This window comes from Trypanosoma brucei, chromosome 11 (genome assembly GCF_000210295.1).
Source record: "Trypanosoma brucei gambiense DAL972 chromosome 11, complete sequence".
In the NCBI taxonomy this organism is placed as follows: Eukaryota; Euglenozoa; class Kinetoplastea; order Trypanosomatida; family Trypanosomatidae; genus Trypanosoma; species Trypanosoma brucei.
Genome location: NC_026744.1, coordinates 3,837,480 through 3,855,390, shown reverse-complemented (window position 1 = coordinate 3,855,390; position 17,911 = coordinate 3,837,480). Strand labels below are relative to the sequence as shown.

The window sequence follows — 17,911 nt, the reverse complement described above, 5'->3', positions numbered from 1 at the left end:
CGGTGGTCTTCCGGCATATACACCACGCGGCGAGTATATAAATCACGGAAAAAAGACCGTTGCCATATTACTTATCCATGAATCGACAAGATGGCATTTGTTACAGTGCTTTATGTGGTAATATTTATTTGCCTGCGCTTACCTCCGTTATGATGATGATTATTATATCTATCTTTTTATTTTTAAAATCCACTATTTTGTCTTCCACCCATACGGGTTGGATCGTAAAAGGTTTGTTAGTGGCCATGATGGAGTTGGCGGAAGGTGTGCGGAGCGGCTCTTCCGTTTTTGCTGGTGTTTCTCCGAATAATGTGATAAGAGCTCGAAGGCCAAGTGTGGAGGCACCGCCCATGATTTCCATCCAGCGATCACCGAGCGCAGGAAGCGGGGCTTTAGAGTCACGAAGTCGGTCCGAGTCACCGCGAGCGGCTTCAATAGGACGGCTACCTCCACGGGGTCTCCCTGTTCCACTCCGTGCACAACAACAAAGGGCAATTAATTTGAGATCAATGAGCAGTTCACAAACACAAGAACGGATCCTTCTGCCAAGATCGAGATCATCCTCTCTCATGTTGTCATCTGCAGCCGTCATACCGGCGGATATGGTAGCTTCGAAGCGGTTCACTCCCCCTGGGGGTCGGACCCCACTTGTAGGCCCGGCCAAGAGCCCACCGATTGGTTTTGTTAAAGTCATGGCGGGGCCACCACCTCCAGGGATGGTTAAGATCCCCGTTTCACCTTCGGCGATAAAATCGCCAGGACTATCGCCCCATTTTAACAGAAGTCAAACCAGTGTTTCATCCCCCATGCAGTCCGTGGCCCTACCGTCTCCGGCGTCTCCAGCACCTGCACTGACTCCGGGATTGGCAAGGAAGTCCAGCGACCATGTGAGTCCGGGAGAACGGAGTCGGCGGCGGCGAAGACGATCGGAGGGGAAAATTGTTGACACTCCACAGAAACACCGGTCACGTACGAACGAAATGGAATGTATGGAGGGATTGGCAGCTGCGACTGAAGGGAGTTTACCGGCGGAGCAATCACGTCACCGTCGACATCATCGTCTCAGCCGACGTGCAACTGCACGACGCTCATCATCAGCCCTCGCCGGAGAAAAAGCATCGAAGGACGTTCCCCCGACTCCAGAAAACCCTGTTGTTAATGGCGATAATGGTGATGAAATTGCGTTTGTCGTAGAGGAAGAAGGAAAGGAGGGCGCGAACACTGAAGCAAAGCAGCGTTCAGGGGACGCAAGAAAGTCCTCTTCTTCCTCTAGTGACTCCTCGGTTTCGTTCCAATTTACCGATACGAATCCCCCGGAGGGCCAGTGTAAGGAGGAGGAGACTACACCGACCCCGGAAGAAAAAAGTGTTGTGAATGAAAAGTGTGCGAAGCCGATGGACGTTGAGTCACCACGAAGTGCAAGCCGCACACAACGTCATAATTCACATAGAATATCGGCGCCAGGGACACCCAAGAGCAAGGGGTCCGGGACATCGAGCAAATCCCGATCTCGTTTTGGGTTACCTTCCGTAGAAGGGGTGCAGAAAGCATCAGTGATGGAAGTGGATGAGGAGGAAAAAATAGAAGAAGCGACACCTGCAGAGGGTAAACATGAGCCTTCGTTACCTGTTGCTGAGAATCCCAAAAATCAGTGGAACGCAATGATGTCTACATTACAAGATCAGAGTTCCAATGGTGTTAGCAGGAGAACGGCTCCGTCACTGGAAACGTCTAACAAACTTCAAGAAGCTAGTCGCAAGCATATTGCTGAACAGTTTCTGTCGATTCTGTGCCCTCAACAGTTTTACGGGAAGGTTACTAAGCTACACCGCATCCGCCTAATAAACTCTGAACGCTCGCGAGCTCCTGGGTTGAAAGAGCACGCCACCATATTAGTTGCATCCAAGGGTGTATTGCCGAACCAGTTATTTTATCCACAGTTGCGTCTCGCGCAATGCGATGGGGTGGAAGCGACATCTGCCGATATTCCGGGGCAGTTGGACACCTCCATAGTTCTATGTGAGGCGGCGCCAGGCAATATGGTGTTTGCTGGCACTGAAGTTGAGGCTGAACATATATTTGAAAACGACTCTACTGTCACCAGCTGCTTTATTTTGGAGAAATCCGCAATTATTTTCCGCGACCCCGTAAGGTATGTGCTCCCAAAGGCCATGTTGGATGTCCGATGGATCCCGTATTCTGTTCAAGGCTCCGAACCTCTTTGCCCCGTTCATCACAAGGAGCTTCAACTGTATGACAGCTCAACGAGAGAACTTTGTTGCTCTCTTTGTCTGTCGAAAAGTGGGGTTGACACATCGAAATTAATTGTCGTCCCTGAAGCTCTCGAAGGTGATTCACGAAGGCGCGTCACGGAAACCCTGGGCGAGCATTTGAAAAGGAGCATCGATAAAACTGCTGAGTGGATGGGCCATCATCAGCGGATAATATCGGTGGCGAAGCACAAAAAGGAGGCCGTTATTCGGCAATTCGACATGCTCATATCTGCGGTGAAATCGAAGCGGGACGAATTTTTGGAGCACTGTGATGCTTCCTTCGCATCGACATTGAGCAGCGTAGCCAAAGAAGTACTACTGGCCGAAGAAAAAGTTGCACTAATGAAAGCGGCAATAGACCATTTGCGCTCGGACGCCCTCAAGCCACTGTATTCCCTTCAGGTTGCTACGGTGGCCAGCGCGCTTCACGTAGGGGAAGAAACCCCGTGGGGCACTTCGACGGACGCAACTGACATCTCACTTCTGAATTCGGGGTTATCGGTTAATTTGGAGGGTGTTATGGCGGAGTTGCAGCTTGTTTCCGTGGTCCCATACACGCGTCCTCCTAGTTCCAGACGCCGCAGAATGGGGGATGATAGACAGGAAGAGGTTACGCAGACGGATGATTACGAAAGCAAAAGAAGGACTTCCCAGAAAAGCGTTCCCACAAAAGAGTTAACCCTCGATGACCATTTGAATCTGTCTACCCACCCACATAAACGGCCTCTCACAAGCGTACGTCGCAGACGATCAGTTGGGAGAGGATCCCCAACCGGCCGACGAGCTGCACCGCTGTTGCCTCACGAGGTATTTGAAGATAGTGATATACTGGGAGATGACGAGAACATCAAGAGAGTGCGTCGCCTAGGGCAGTGGATTACTGTCCCTGGGTGCCGGGGTACATGCATTTTCAATGCCCCTATTCACAAGATTATCAAGGCATGTCGAGAGGGTAGAAACCTGTCGACGCGGCCAATTGCACTCCAATGGACTCTTCGTGTAGACGACCCGGGTGAATGGGTTGGCATTGGCGTGGGCGTAGGAGGTAATTTAACAACATGGAGTGAAAACCACACACCCGATCTTGGCCACCTGTGGGTTGTACCTGAGGGTGCGAGACGTCAGCACTTTAACTTGAGAGTAACCTTAGCCCCACGAGTTGGTCACGCAAAACTAACCGTCCACAACACGAATGGGAAGCAGCTGGATGACGGTCATATTCCACAGTGGAGGGCAGCAAGGAGCTGTTACCCACAAATAACATTTGGTGGACGCATTGGTGACGTCAGGTTAATTGACGGCCCCCAGTTGTTGACAACATGATAAAAAAGTGCGATGCCGAAAAAATGAATGGTGAGAGATGAAGACGGATATTGAAATGCAGGTTGGTGGGAGGACCACACGCTGATGGCATGGAACGAGAAGAACATTCATAGATATCAGCGGCAATGGAAGCTTTGACAACGGTGAATGTGCATAGAGAGAACATAGATGCCCACATGAGGTCGTATCGTTTAAAAAAATGAAAAAGAAAAAAACGGAAACAGGTATTGTACTTTCTCTTAGTGTCGTTTGTATTGTCAATCCAAAAGCGGAGAAGGCTACAAGTTGAATGGTGGTGCACGGACGGCAAAAAAAAGGCTATTATTATATCTTTTGTTTTGTAGGGTTGTTCATTCAGTATGGACCCTCCAGTTGTCTTATGTTTTTTTTTCTGAGGTAGTTGCTGATGGAACTTCTTCCTTCTCCACAAAAATTTTCGTTAACAAAATAAATTGAAGCATGCCGTGGAATAAAGGGGCGCTGCTGGCATTTCAATGCCGTTGGGCTTGGATGACATCATTCTAGTCGTCGCATCTGCTTCACCACTGCTTTGGCTAAAACGCCGAGATTTATTTTCCTCGAGTGTTCCGAGGAGGACGTTAACTGCAAGCGGAGGCGTATCGTCCCCACAAACACCAGTGCGAAGGAGCCAAACAACCCCCTGTATTTTACTTCCTGGCATCAAGTCGGACCGCACACGAGGGATTAAAAATGGAGCGGAAGAGACGCTCGTGTCCAGCAGTGTTGTGGAAAAATACAGCAAAGAGATTATTCACGAGTACCCGTGCGTCCCGCACCGCCGTGTTCATTACGCAAGACACAACCGAACCTCGGCCACTGAGCTTCTGACGTGCTCCTCCGAAGAGATTGCGGCGACATTGAACAGATACTCCGTAGCTGAAGTTTGCCGACTCCACGAAGCAATTGAGTTGGAGGGTGATTGGGAAGCTGCTCTTACAATAACAGAGGGGGCGAAAAGTGGCGGCCACTTTGCGTACCTCATCAAAAGAAACTTAGAGAGTGTCGTGCGGACGCTTCTCGCAACAGGACATATTAAAATGGCGGTTGACTACTGCGTGAAATACGCACAAGAGGTGCTTCTTTCCGATGACGTGCTTGTCTCATTATTTGATGTTTGCAGGAACTCAGAGAAGGAAAGTTTGGACCTCTACAGGAGTGTTCAACCCTTCAAGTCTGAGTGGACACCAGTTGTATACGCGTGCTGTCTGACCGTAGCCGCACGGTTTAAGTGGCAGGAGGCATTGGTTGTTTATCATGACTACACAAAAAGGGGCCGCCAGTTGCAACAGTCGAGGATGGCTCGACTACTATCACAAGTAGCGGAACGTGGAGGGGTGATTCTTAGACCCCGTGAAGTGCACGTTGGAGGTACTTTGGCTCCGCCAGTAACAAAGCCGTTGAAATTTCTTTATCACATCCTTGTGCCGCTTGTCGCTGATCGGCAACCAGAAAAATTTGAACAGTTCTACCGTACCATGATGGCAGATGAACCAGAATCTGCGGTGGACGTGCTGCTTAGGTGTCTCCACACGAATAATGGAAGGCAACTAGCTCTACATTGGCTACGCGAATCCACACAAGCAAGTACCTCTGATGTGCCCTCCCTACCCTGCTCTGACGATGTGGTGGCCGTAGCCAACGCGTTGTACAGCAAGAAACCCACCACCATGAACCTGAACTCACTGCTAAATGTGTTGACCCACCAAAATCCAGCTTCACTACCATCACATGTTGGTGACCGGTTGTATCAACAACTTTGTGACGCGACGATGGCAGACACAGACGCGTATGTGTTGGCCCGCACCGTATCCAATCGGCCCGGTCATTGGCAGCTTGCCGCACGGTTTATGTCCGCTATGGTGGCGCGGAAGCAATTTCATGCGCTACCATTACTTTCATCCTACGTTGCCCATCAAGGCCGCTGGGCGCTTGCAGCTAAGGCCATGGCGGTTTGTTTGTCAAATAGGGGCCCTTTTACTTCAAATAATTTACAGTTGTGTGTACAGTCGTCGGTGTACGCCGGTCGTTGGCGCAGCGCATTATTCTGGATGGAGCGTGCTCACACTGGTGGTGTAAAACTAGAGGCAGGCGTGTACAACGATGCGTTAGCTGCGGCGAGCCGTTCCCCGTGGGTTTCAGCCCTACGAGCGATAACCGCCATGCATGAAGCAGAGGGCGTCCCCTCCTCAGATGCGATCCTCGACGTCCTCGAGTCTGTCGGGGCACAGGGACAGGTGGAGAAAGCGTTGCATGTTGTTTGCGCAACCGGTAATGTTTTTTGGACTCCCTAAAGATGCACGATGGAAAGATTGTGTTTGCTGGTTTTGACGCCCTTGACTACCTGTGCCAATCCTATTGCATCTGCCTCCACTGCAGAGGGAAATGTTTGCGCGTGATGGAAAAGTGCTTATTCCCCAACTGCCAGTATTACAACAGTTGGCGCGGTGTACGGATAAACGTGGTGGCTCTGGTGGTAGTAAAAAAAAAAATATGCAGGAATGCATATTTGGTTTCATGTGGTCTGCCGCGGAAGCCATGGGCGGCATCACGATGCCCACTGCTGTTGATACAATTACGACCTAATGGTTTATCGCTCTCTCTGTGTTCCAGTGGAGTATGTCCTTCTAAAATTTTATTGCTCACTTTTCATCTATTCACTTCTTGGATTTGTGTTGAATAGCCGCCTTCCCACAAACACCCCTCAGGCGGTTGTGCTGATGCCAATCTTGTGCGATTGCCTAGGGCCCCTCGCATCGTATTTTCCTCACACAAACTTTACGCGCGTGCAAGAGCGAGTTATACCAGCAATAATTCAGAACGATTTTAACGTTGTGGTTGCTGCCCCCACAGGGAGCGGAAAGACAGCGTTGCTGGAGGCGGCAATGCTTCGACTGTTCAAGGACCGTTTAACACTGAACACAGTGGGTTCCGATGCGGCGCTTCCCCCAAATGCTGATGATGAGGTTGATGCCGCTACCGGGAACAAGGAACATGCAAATAGCCCTACGAATAGAAAGGCAGTGTACATATGCCCAATGAAGGCCCTCGCATTTGAAAAGTACACGCAGTGGCGCGAGCGGTTCCCCGCGCTTTCAGTTGTAATGGAGACGGGGGATCAGGAAGCCATGCGAACGGTTGATGCAATTATGGATGAAGTGTTCCAAACGGATATCATCATCACAACGCCTGAGCGCTGGGACGGCATTACACGGCGATGGAAAGAAGGTGTTGTGTGGAACCTAGTGGCCTCCGTAGCACTTTTGATGCTAGACGAGGTTCACACTGTCAGTGAGGAGCGGGGCGCAGCGTTGGAGGCAGTAGTGAGTCGCATGAAGGCAATAAAATTATCTATGACGACCCGCGGGCCGCAGGTTTGTCGAACCCGTTTTGTTGCCATCAGCGGAACTCTCCCCAATATTGAAGATTTCGCTGAGTGGCTTCAGGTTCCCCCCGCAGGGGTATTTTCGTTTACATCAGCAGACCGCCCTCTGCCACTAACACTGCGGGTGGTGTCGTATCCCAGCACTTCAAGCATCCCTTCGCGTTCGACCGTTTCCTCACCCTCAAACTGTTTGGATTGATTCGGCGGTACAGCGAGGGCCGTCCGACACTGGTGTTTTGCGCGTCACGCGGAGAAACCATGAATTCCGCGAGGCGTATTACGGAAGAACTGAACGAGGCGGCAGCACGGGAAGGTTGCGAACGGCAGTTGTGCGCCAGTGAGGAGGTCCAGCGATTGGCATCCTCCGCAAATGATAAACAGCTGCGAACGATGCTTCTGCTGGGTATCGCATACCACCACGCCGCCATGACAGCAAATGACAGGACCCTCGTGGAGCGCATGTTCATGGGGCACTACGTTTCAGTCATCTGCACAACTACAACCCTGGCACTGGGCGTCAACCTTCCCGCACACCTTGTGATCGTCAAGGGCACAACGTTCTTCAAGAATGGTAACCGTGACGACCTTCCCCTTTCGGAAATTGCACAAATGAGCGGTCGCGCTGGACGGCCAGGACTCGACACGCACGGCGTCGCACTTGTGCTCACAACGGATGACAAGGCGTACCTGTACAAACCATTGCAACACGGAGACACGTGCACAACCGTAGAGAGTCGCCTGCACCAGAACATGATTGAACATGTGAATGCAGAGGTGGCCCTGCGAACTATTCACAACTTATCACTTGGTGTGGAGTGGATCAAAACAACTTTTTTTTGGATCCGGCTTCGACGCTGCCCACGCCGCTACGGCATTATTTTCTCTACCAAACAAGAGGAAGACAATTTTGACCGAGAACAGTTCGCGGATCAACTGATGCGGAGGATGTTAGCCGAACTTGAAAAACAAGGCTGTGTCGCGATCGGCCGCGATGCACTAAAGGCAGGGGATGTCATTTTGAATGAGTCAGCTACACAAACCCTCCAGGACAGGTCACCCAGCAGCACCGGCTGCCGTGATGTAAGCGATGTGAATTGCGCCGTAGAGAGTACTCGTGTAGGACGCGCCATGGCACGTCGGTATATTCTCTTCAAAACGGTTGAAACACTCAACAGAGAGTTACTGCACCGGTTTTCCCATCAGAGCGGTCGGCAGGGAGCACCTCAAATAATGGGCGCGGCAATGGCAGAGGAGGAAGGGCAAATTCAACAAAAAACAGGTGAGTCCTTCACTCTGCACCAAGTCCTCCGTGTTTTTTGCCACTCCAGCGAATTTGACGGTCTTCGACTGCGGCAAGGGGATAAGAAGCACCTTAACGAGCTCAACAAAGTTATCCGATTCCCGCTCAACTGTGGAATGCGCGGCGGGCGTGAGGTGAGGGAAGATTGGCACAAAGTGTATGTGCTCATCCAGGCCCATCTTGATCGAGTGGCGATATCGGATTTTTCGCTCAGGAACGATTGCGTGCGCCTGTGGACGGTAGCCCCACGCGTCGCCCGCTTTGTCGTCGACTACGCCACAACCCATCCATGCTTTTCCCTCATCCAACAGAGCTCACTTCTTTGCAGGTGTATTGAACAGGGCACTTGGTGGGATGGACTCATCATTAAGCAAATTGAGGGAATTGGTGAAAACATGGCGAAGGCGCTCCATGAAGGTGGAATAAAGAACTTTTCTGACGTGCTGCAAGCCAACCCAAGAAAGTTGGAGGCTCTATGCGGTAAGAATCCCCCATTCGGGACAGATCTCCAGGAAAAGTGCCACTCGCGTCCAATGTACAACTTAGCGCTTGAACATGTTACGGAAGCCGGCACCGTGCGTGTCGTAGTCTCCTATAAGGCGGGCGTCTCCACACGAAGAGATCCTCCACTAGAGCAGTGCCATATGATACTGCTTGTTGGGGATCTCGAACTTGATCGTACACACCTTCTTCGTCAGATCGATTGCAGGACCGCCAATCGGAGGCCGCTCGTTTTCACCTTCCAGGTTTCCCCCGGGTATCGGGGACAAATTATGGGGAGCCTCACCATCGGGAACTTTCTCGGGAACGACTGCAACGCCACACTAAAGGTGGGCGGCGTCGAAGCGGGCGATTCGGTAGAGCTGCAAACAGCGACCGGATTCGCGCAGCAGCCAAAGCATCGAACCACTGCGGAAAAAATGCAAGGCACCCTGAAGAAGACGCCAGACGACGTGAAGGTTACCGATCGGAACGCCGACCGCGACAGCATAAATGAGCCCGTGCCACACAACCGACGATCAACCGAACCCTTCGTCACGACACCGCATCAAGTGAGAGGGGACACGAGTGTTATTACCGATCAGTGCGCTTCGGATCTTGAAGGAGGGGAGATTGGCACAACCAGTGCTGAACGGGGGGCTCATTCGGCCGCTGTCGGCTGCGATGACGAGGCAACTGTCGTCAAGACGAAAATGGCGGACTCGGAAAGCAGTAGGCGACGGGATACTGAAGCTGGGCAAACGGACGAGGCATTCAAGTATTTGTTAGAGCGGAAGGCTCAGATAGCGTCTTCCATGGGAATCAGGGTAGTGTCATCTCCATGTGGCTACAAGAGACGTCGGGAGAACAAAGAAAACGGATCTGGTGACTCATCAGAAACACGGTGGAGCCCACAAATATCGTGCAAGGAAGGGGACGACATGCTGCTTGGTGGAATGGAAGTCGTCCTTCCCAAAACCCTGTCGCCTCCTCCAAACCCCGTAACAGATGTTGGACGTGGCGGCGCGCGCCCATCAAAACGGTTTCGTTTTAATGTACAAGGCGTTTCCCCTTATACAACGGTTGGAAGGCACGCCCATTACCAAGGATGCTATGGGGATACACGCGCAGCAGCGACACATCCCATAGTTAACACAATAGAGCCTGGTGTCTCGCCACTCTTTCCTCACACAACGCCTCCTGCTACGTATTCCAGTGGCCATCCCACTTTTCAGCGGAGCATTTTTGAATGTCCACACGCCAGCACCCCTCCGCACCGCACAGGAGTCGTGCACCAACTTCGGGTGACAACAAATGCTGCCACTTCCGGCCGCCAGTTGTCACACGTCGGCGTTGATGCCTATCGCCAAAGCACTTTCTCAAAAGCCGAGTGCTTCGCCCCCTTCACGTGGGGCCCGCGGTGTGTCGCAAATGCGTCGGGGGCATTTGCTCATGGCAGCGCACCTCAGTTGCCGCTTGGAGGGAGCGTGGCATGTTTTGGGGAAGTGCCGCGAGCTGAACCCTCGCCATTCCGGAGGGCACGTCCCACAGAGTTTGGAGGATATACATCACATAACGGAGTCGTTGATCCATCCATTAGGAGAGGTGTTGTCCGCCACACTACGGTACACAGAGGATGGTGGTAACCCTTTTACCGGTTAGCTTTAACGCGTTTTTTTTTTTTACCCGTCCTGTTATAATCCTTACTTTGGGCTCTTAGTTCTTTTTAAGTTGCTTTTACATTAACTGCCTGCGAGCTTGGATTAAAAAAAAAAAACGTTTTCTCGCCAGTCATCGCGTTCTGCAGATGCATTCCGTTTTCCGACGATTGTTGCCCGCTGCTTTCCTTTCACTGGGGTTAACCGCGCAACGAAGTGGAACTTTGGGGCTCAGTTAACCACAGCTTGTTTACTGATCAACTCCCAGTCATTGCTTGCTTTTCCCACACACAAACACACTTTCAGGGGATGAATTTCTCATAGAAACGGGGCCACAACGACACGAGAGGGAATTGGATTCCTCCTCACAACACGCAACATTCACATGCGTGAACTTATTGTAGAGCCGCACTGTGCAATGAGCGGCTTTTCCCAACCGGCCGTTGCGGTATCGTCCACCTTCTTTTTATGAAAAAAAAATCGCGTGAGTCATTCATGACATGCACGTCCTTCTACTAGGAAAAAAAAAAGCACAACGATAGGCGCACGCGTGGTGACGCGTTTGACAAACCGTCAAGTGCATTGTTTAGGCTCAAGTATAAGCTTAAGTAACCTCTATCTCTTGCACCATTACCGATAGCATGCGGTATCGCTGCATCTCACGCCACTCGATACCTCATTTTAACCCGAATCACATCACGATTGCAACATTAAGGCCGCCGCGCACTCGTCACAAAAGCGAGCGCTCACACCCAAACCCAAGTTGGTCGCACAAGTTATTAACCGCGTCGGCGGTCTCGGAGCAAATGCAACGCGTAGCAATCGTGATTCCTGACACAAAAAGTAACACCCACGGCCACACATACGTGTTTGAAATATTGCCCTTACCACAGAATTAAAAGGGGCTCATGAGGACATAACAGTAGAAAAAGAAAACACGCACGCAGAGATATCAATGTGGGAATGTTACGAGCAGAGGAGATAACTCGTACATGCGTGATTGTTAAAAGCGGAATCTCTACCCGTGGTGACAAGGAGAGTGTCGTGGGTACGTGAGATAAACTTACTGCGGGTTTCGTTGAAGTGTGAGTGGAAGGAAGTTACATTTGCGATCATATCCGAGACTCTGGAAGGTAGTTGACTAGCAGAAGAAACGATGAGGGGAGTGAAGACATCACGGACATCCGTCGTTGGAAAGAAGAAACGACTGTCTTTCCATTTCAGAACATTACTTGGGTTGTTCATAACCCCACAAGCGTCTAAATTTATCCGTGGCATCGGGCACTTGCTTGCACCACACAAGAGCAGCCTCCCTTCTTTTTTTTTTCCAAGAGCACTTTTCCTGGCGCCACATCCTAATGGACACGTTTGGTAATCACACTCGTCCTTCAAACTTGATGTTTGCATTTATCCATATTGAGGATCCATGCTTCACCACAACATCATTCCATGTCGTACTAACTACATCCGCAATGGCCGTATAACATTTAATTGCGTGCAGGAGGTGCAAGGTAGTAGATTCCCCACTCACCTACACCGTCACTAACTTTAGCGAATAATCCACCAATTTTCTCCGAAAGATTTCCCATTCCATTCCCATATGATGTGAGGTATTCCAGCTTATTTCGGTACGTTCTTCCACTGCACCGCTAATAACACCACGCTGTTCCGTGCTCGCACTTGCTTTCCCCTTCCATATCGCCCCTACTATACGAGACACATTTGCGTGCACCTCCTCGTTCACAAACAGCTCCTGCTCACCATCGGTGTACAACCTGTTTAATGTGCTCGAAAGGCAACTAAGATAACATATGGCCTCGGGCACTCTATCAACTTCTTCAACATTAATAGAAAAGCACTCAACGTATTCTACCTCAATACTGCAAAAAAAAAACGGGTTAAGATTGCTAACTTCACCGCGAGGTGCATCATTATCTGCACTACCCTACATCAGTTTATCAAGCGGAGGAAGAGGCACAATTTCATCACACACAAACATGAGAGACAAAAAGTGAATAATCCCAATAATAAAACTGTTGCCTACAATACCGTGCAAAATGATAAAGCTACAAAACTAGAACTGCAGCGAGAGAGATTACGCCTGCTGCCGCCCATTGCTTTCTCACGGAGGATCCTTCATCATCTATTACATCATCATCATCCTCACCTCCCTTGCGCTTCTTCCCACTCTCCTTGAAATACCTACGTACCATCGGGCTCTGAGTTAACAATTCTTTTAGTTGGTTTTCGTGTTCATCAAAAGGTCCAAAATTTGGTTTTAACTTATTGTATTTGTCCTTGATACTTTCATATCCCTTTCTAACTAAGGTGTAGTTCTTGATGAGTTCGGGTATCATATTCTGAGATCTCAGAGTAACAGCATCGCCGTTACGGTACGTAACAAAGCCTCCAGTAGCTCCCACTATGAAAGATCCAGCTCCTCCATTAGCAACTTTTTCCGTACCCATGATCCAGCAATTCGGTCTCTCATTAGTTGTAAATTCGATTTCTTGACTTCTCTCATGTTCTTTTAGTAATGTCATTATTCCTTCGCTCGTTGTATTCACAGTAACAGATGTCTTACAATTTTCGGGTATACCAACCATTTTGTATTTCTGATCATTACCATCCCCACCATTTCCACATCCTTCGTCACTTAACGCTTCTTTACCTTTCACCAAACAGCACCAACTATCTTTTTCATCCTTCGTTTTCTCAAACATCACCACCAGATCCCTCAATACCTGTCCAATAGATTCTGACGCATTCACAACATGATAGGACACTCTCACAATGCTTAAAAAACTAGTATCCATTATCAAAAGGGCACTATCCGTACCGTTCATTATCTTTTCCATTTCCCCATATGTTTTCTTTATACCTTCCATGTAACTTTCATTAACAACCCTTATCTTCTCCAAACCTTGTACTATTGCTTTCCATGTCCTCCCCTTTACACCATGCCGGTGCCGCCACTCTCGCACTTCATCCACCTTTGCAGTCGCATCTTTTTGCTTTCTTTGAATGTCAGCGCTCACAACCCTCAAAGCATAGCTAAGATTACACAATGTTTCGGCACCCTTCTCAGTCATGGCCTTACCAGCATGCTTCCCCATGACCACCTCAACCACGGTCAACGCTGTCAAATACACCGCTGCAATAAACAGAGACATTTTCTTTATTGTTTATCTAAATGAAAGAAGAAAACATCTAAAGGGTAATTAATACAGTTTCATATCGTGAGAAAAACACAAATACACACTGATGCAGCCATGTATATACATATATGCATGCACCATATCATTTCAAACACAACAAAGAAACGAAATAAAAAAACATGACATAACATAATATAGTTGGTGGCATAGAATCAAACTAAAAGATACAAATAAGAGATAAAATTAATAATGTAAACCCCACAGTTTCCACATTCAAATGAGTAAGTCCATCATTATTTACCCCAGTATCATAACCTTCACTGTCACTTTCACCTTGAGCTCGGCTATTTTTCCACAGCTCTGCATCACCACCAAGTTTCACCTCAAGAAATATTTCCTCTGCCTCATGTTGGTACTCTTCCAATTCATGAAGATGACTGTCAGCTTCTTTGGCATACTTTGCCATTTCTTGTAGTTGCTCGGTAGCATTAGTAAGGCGGTTGTACCAAGGAATTCCACCATTTTCAAGTGTGTGATTGTAACTGACACATGTAAACCCAGCAGTATGACCTGTGCACGTGCGATTTTCGTTATTTTCCGTTCTAACATAACCAAAAATACCCCTGACTTGATATTCATGCTGTTCCAAATTCAACAACGCATCAAACTGAGCCAGTGCACTCTTCAAGGTTTTTACATTAGATGCAACATTTTTGTATACACAAGCTTTACTGATCACGTCCCATGCTTCAGTATGGTCATATGTTACGTTGTCAGGGTTACAAATGTCTTCGCCACCTTTACAATATTCAGCCATCATAGTCCAACTGCCGCTTTTCGGTCTCCTTATTTCATCCTTGCAGGGACAATTATATCCATTATACACACCGTCATAAGGTGTGACATGCCCGGGGTGCGGAAGATTTTGCTTTATTTTCACGTTCTTAGCCTCTCCCACACATAGGCAGAAAAAGTCATTGATTAGTGTCTTTCCAACCAGCTTGTCTCCGTAAGAACCACAACTTGTACCTGCATCATCAACACTATTGAAAAGCAGTGACTTGTTTCCCCTCATGGCCTCCTCCAATGTTTTATTCTCATTTCTTGCCACATCCACAGCATCGCCATACACAGCCCTCAGCATATTTTCTTCAGCAGAGCGACTTGCATTCAAGGCTTTTGTCCTGTTGACTTCTATTTCTTCCTTCAGCTTTTTCGCCTTTTCAAGAAGTTTCTTTATCTCCTGATATGCTGTTGTGCTGTTAGCTGATTTATTCAAAACTTTATTACCACCCGCAGCCTCCGTCTCACTGATCATTTCCTGCAACTTCTTCACAATCTCACCTTCCCTCTCACGATTCTTAAAGAAAGGCTGCGGGGCTTCTGCCTGTGTGATTCTGTAAATCTTGCAAAGAGCTTCGAATTCGCCAGCGTTGTGATACTCGTCATTGACTCCAATGAGTTTCGTAATCGCACTCCAGTTAATAGATTCTGTGCTCCATTTATATCCAGCCAAATCGCCCTGATAAGAAGGTGACAAAACCGTTACAAACAACCCAATGGCAAGCACTATTTCATCCCTCATTGTTGTTGTTTATATCTTAAGCGGTAAAAGGTGGAAAAGGGAGGTACAAAGTTATCAGCAGCGTTATTTTCGCTTTAATCAGTCAGGTCAAACAAAGAGATTCATCACCATAACACCAACGTCAAACAAAAACATTACACGAGGCTAAATGCTACAACCCCGAACAAAATAGAAAACATACCCCAATATTCACATTTATCTAAACTCCCCTCCTCAGGTTGCATGTTATCATTTAACTCTCCTGCGGTTGCCTCACTTTTTCCAGTGGTTTCATTTTCTTCGATCTCTTCCTCCAGCAACTGAACCTTCTCAACTGCAACATCAATTCCTTCCATCTCTTGACTGAGTTGCTCCGCTGCTTTCTTGATTTTCTCAATAAGCTTATCCAACCTCCCAATTAGTACATGCACCTCCATGTTATGTTTTTCCACATCCTCTAGGTCTTCCTCTGCCTCCATTAGCTTGAGTTGCCATGGAATACCTTTATTCGAGACCAAGCATTGTGCGTAATTTACACACATATGCTGGTGCTCTCCAGTGCATATTCCATCGTCAGTAAATCCTACTTGATGCACCCTTCCAAGCACGTACTGTCGATATGATTCGGCTTCTCTTCGATAAATATACACATCATCCCGCTGTCTTCCAAGCATCTTGTTGAAGGCTACAATCTCTGTGCTAATATTTTCTGGAGTTACCACATCCTTTATTCCACTCGTGGCATTGGCATAACACAAATCTCTTATCTTAAACCAACCAGCAGCAAAGTCGAGAAGTTTGTCCCCAAACATTACTTTTGTCCACTTATGTTCGTCATTGGGTCCACCAAAGCTTTTGTCGCATAGCGTGGCATTATTCTTTTCACCAACACACAAACAGAAAAAGTCTCCAACCAGTGAGTAACCCGCCATACCTGGATTATTGCTTTTCTCATTCGGCCTTCCACACGTCTCCTTGGCCGTTTTACCCACTATTGTGCCTTGTGAATTGGCCAAAAACTTTTCAAATTCAGTTTCATTCCTGAACATTTTTTCTGCGCTGCTTCCATATACAACTTTCGCCATCTTCTCTAGTGCAGCATTCCTCGATACATATGCCAAGTACCTTTCCTCCTTGATCCTGCTCACCAGCATCTTGGCTTTCGCGAGGAGTTTCTTGAGTTTCTCGTGTGTAATCTTATACCTCACCAAATCATCCGCACGTTGCTTATCCATAATATTCTTTGTTTCGACCGTACTGTCTGCGCTCTTCCATTTTTCCCTTGCATCAACTGCTTCTTGGTAAGACGACTCCTTTACAAAGGTTGCCTTCACCATTTTTTGGAGCACTTCTATGAGGATTCCCAAGTTTGGAGGCTCCTTAACGACTTGTCCAGGATCCCCTTCCACAAGCCTCAAAATCCTGCATAGTTGATTAAATTCTTGCTGATTGCGGAGGTTTTCCTTATTTTCCGTAGTTGTCCCAACTACAAACGTAGTGGTAGCCAAAAGCAATATTCCAAGCTTTTCCATTCTCACTTTAAAAATTAAAAGTTTATGAGAAATATTTGGATCACGTAAGCAGAATAAGTGTTTCCATACAACAAAAAGGAGAGCACTCATTAGAATTGCAGTTACCACAATACCACAGAGAATACAAAAAAAACAGCACGCATGCAGTTTCCACCCAACGTGGTATGGCCCACTACCCCACTCCCTTTAAAATAATCTCCCTTTCCAACAGAAAACTTCCCGCACATCTTGAAATTGTGGTTCAGTAGCTGCTGATCACTGTCGGCAATATCACTGTCAGCCACAGTGGTCATCATACCTTTCGCTTTCAACTCCTTAAAAAGAGCCCTCAACTCAACGCCAATTTCCTTAAAGCCTTTTTGAAAGTCTACAAAATCTTTCACTGTCGATTTGATAATGGGAATCATTTTTGATGGCTGGTGCTCCCACATGACATCCGTCGAATACTCTGCACTAGAAACAATACCTTGAGACGAGGTACTACCATTTCCGTTTCCCCTGATACCAAATATTCCGTCACCCCAAACAATATTCCTTTTCAGTCCGGAACTCTTAGTTTGATCTTGGCTGTTTGAGTATTTCAGATATCCTCCCCCACTGAACCCCTGAGTTAGCAGGCAATTAGTGCTCTTGTTTTCTAACACTTCATCGCTGTTAATGCTGAGTGTTTCATCCACAATACTTGCTAGACCCTTGCGGTCAAAATCTTCTAAGGAAACACTACTATCTTTTGATGTATTGCAAGTAACAATTTTTTTAAAGCCTTGGGCACAGTAATAGGTTTCGTTCGCCCATGCACTTGCAAACACATTTACCAACTCGTCCAACCTCCCTGCTACAAGACCTGACGAGCCTACCAGCTTCGCCCCTGTGCTCCACATGTCCCTAAACAAATCACTGATCCTTGCCCTTTTCGTTTCCAGTGTATGTGTAACGTATATTTTCTTTTGGGCGCACTCAAAGCCACTTAAATTACCCGTCAGCATCTTCAGCTTCGCATAATTTCCTACTATTGTCACCTCTTTCAACTTCTCTTCCACTTCCCTTGTCTTACTGAGGACGTAAGCGTGAACCCCAAATTTCAACATCTTTGACAAATCACAAATGCTCTCTATCGTCTTGTTAGACAGTGGTTTGTTATTCATGGTAGCCACATCCGCAAATACAATGGGGACACCAAGCAACATAACTAACCTTAGCATGAACCTCATAATGGCAAC

The 17,911-nt window shown here is 47.9% G+C and overlaps 8 protein-coding genes across 8 annotated transcripts; 3 read left to right on the top strand and 5 right to left on the bottom strand.

The window, feature by feature from the left end:
• Positions 1-77: 77 nt before the first annotated feature.
• TbgDal_XI16430 (hypothetical protein, conserved) lies at positions 78-3,596 on the top strand (the record flags this gene model as incomplete). The annotated part of the gene is made up of 1 exon (XM_011782486.1): positions 78-3,596. The coding sequence occupies one exon, from the start codon at positions 78-80 to the stop codon at positions 3,594-3,596; it is 3,519 nt and encodes a 1,172-aa protein (XP_011780788.1).
• A 494-nt stretch (positions 3,597-4,090) lies between these two features.
• On the top strand, positions 4,091-5,908 carry TbgDal_XI16420 (hypothetical protein, conserved; the record flags this gene model as incomplete). Its single annotated transcript, XM_011782485.1, has 1 exon — positions 4,091-5,908. The coding sequence occupies one exon, from the start codon at positions 4,091-4,093 to the stop codon at positions 5,906-5,908; it is 1,818 nt and encodes a 605-aa protein (XP_011780787.1).
• Positions 5,909-6,199: 291 nt separating this feature from the next.
• TbgDal_XI16410 (DEAD/DEAH box helicase, putative) lies at positions 6,200-10,425 on the top strand (the record flags this gene model as incomplete). The annotated part of the gene is given in 2 exon segments (XM_011782484.1): positions 6,200-7,051; positions 7,051-10,425. Coding segments are annotated over 2 exon segments (4,227 nt in total).
• A 978-nt stretch (positions 10,426-11,403) lies between these two features.
• On the bottom strand, positions 11,404-11,844 carry TbgDal_XI16400 (T. brucei spp.-specific protein; the record flags this gene model as incomplete). Its single annotated transcript, XM_011782483.1, has 1 exon — positions 11,404-11,844. One exon carries the CDS (start codon positions 11,842-11,844, stop codon positions 11,404-11,406), a length of 441 nt encoding a protein of 146 aa, XP_011780785.1.
• Positions 11,845-12,503: 659 nt separating this feature from the next.
• Positions 12,504-13,610, bottom strand: TbgDal_XI16390 (expression site-associated gene (ESAG) protein,putative; the record flags this gene model as incomplete). The annotated part of the gene is made up of 1 exon (XM_011782482.1): positions 12,504-13,610. The coding sequence occupies one exon, from the start codon at positions 13,608-13,610 to the stop codon at positions 12,504-12,506; it is 1,107 nt and encodes a 368-aa protein (XP_011780784.1).
• A 202-nt stretch (positions 13,611-13,812) lies between these two features.
• Positions 13,813-15,180, bottom strand: TbgDal_XI16380 (expression site-associated gene (ESAG) protein,putative; the record flags this gene model as incomplete). The annotated part of the gene is made up of 1 exon (XM_011782481.1): positions 13,813-15,180. One exon carries the CDS (start codon positions 15,178-15,180, stop codon positions 13,813-13,815), a length of 1,368 nt encoding a protein of 455 aa, XP_011780783.1.
• Positions 15,181-15,314: 134 nt separating this feature from the next.
• TbgDal_XI16370 (expression site-associated gene 2 (ESAG2) protein, putative) lies at positions 15,315-16,781 on the bottom strand (the record flags this gene model as incomplete). The annotated part of the gene is made up of 1 exon (XM_011782480.1): positions 15,315-16,781. The coding sequence occupies one exon, from the start codon at positions 16,779-16,781 to the stop codon at positions 15,315-15,317; it is 1,467 nt and encodes a 488-aa protein (XP_011780782.1).
• An 11-nt stretch (positions 16,782-16,792) lies between these two features.
• TbgDal_XI16360 (procyclin-associated gene 4 (PAG4) protein,putative) lies at positions 16,793-17,902 on the bottom strand (the record flags this gene model as incomplete). Its single annotated transcript, XM_011782479.1, has 1 exon — positions 16,793-17,902. One exon carries the CDS (start codon positions 17,900-17,902, stop codon positions 16,793-16,795), a length of 1,110 nt encoding a protein of 369 aa, XP_011780781.1.
• Between the last annotated feature and the right edge of the window lie 9 nt (positions 17,903-17,911).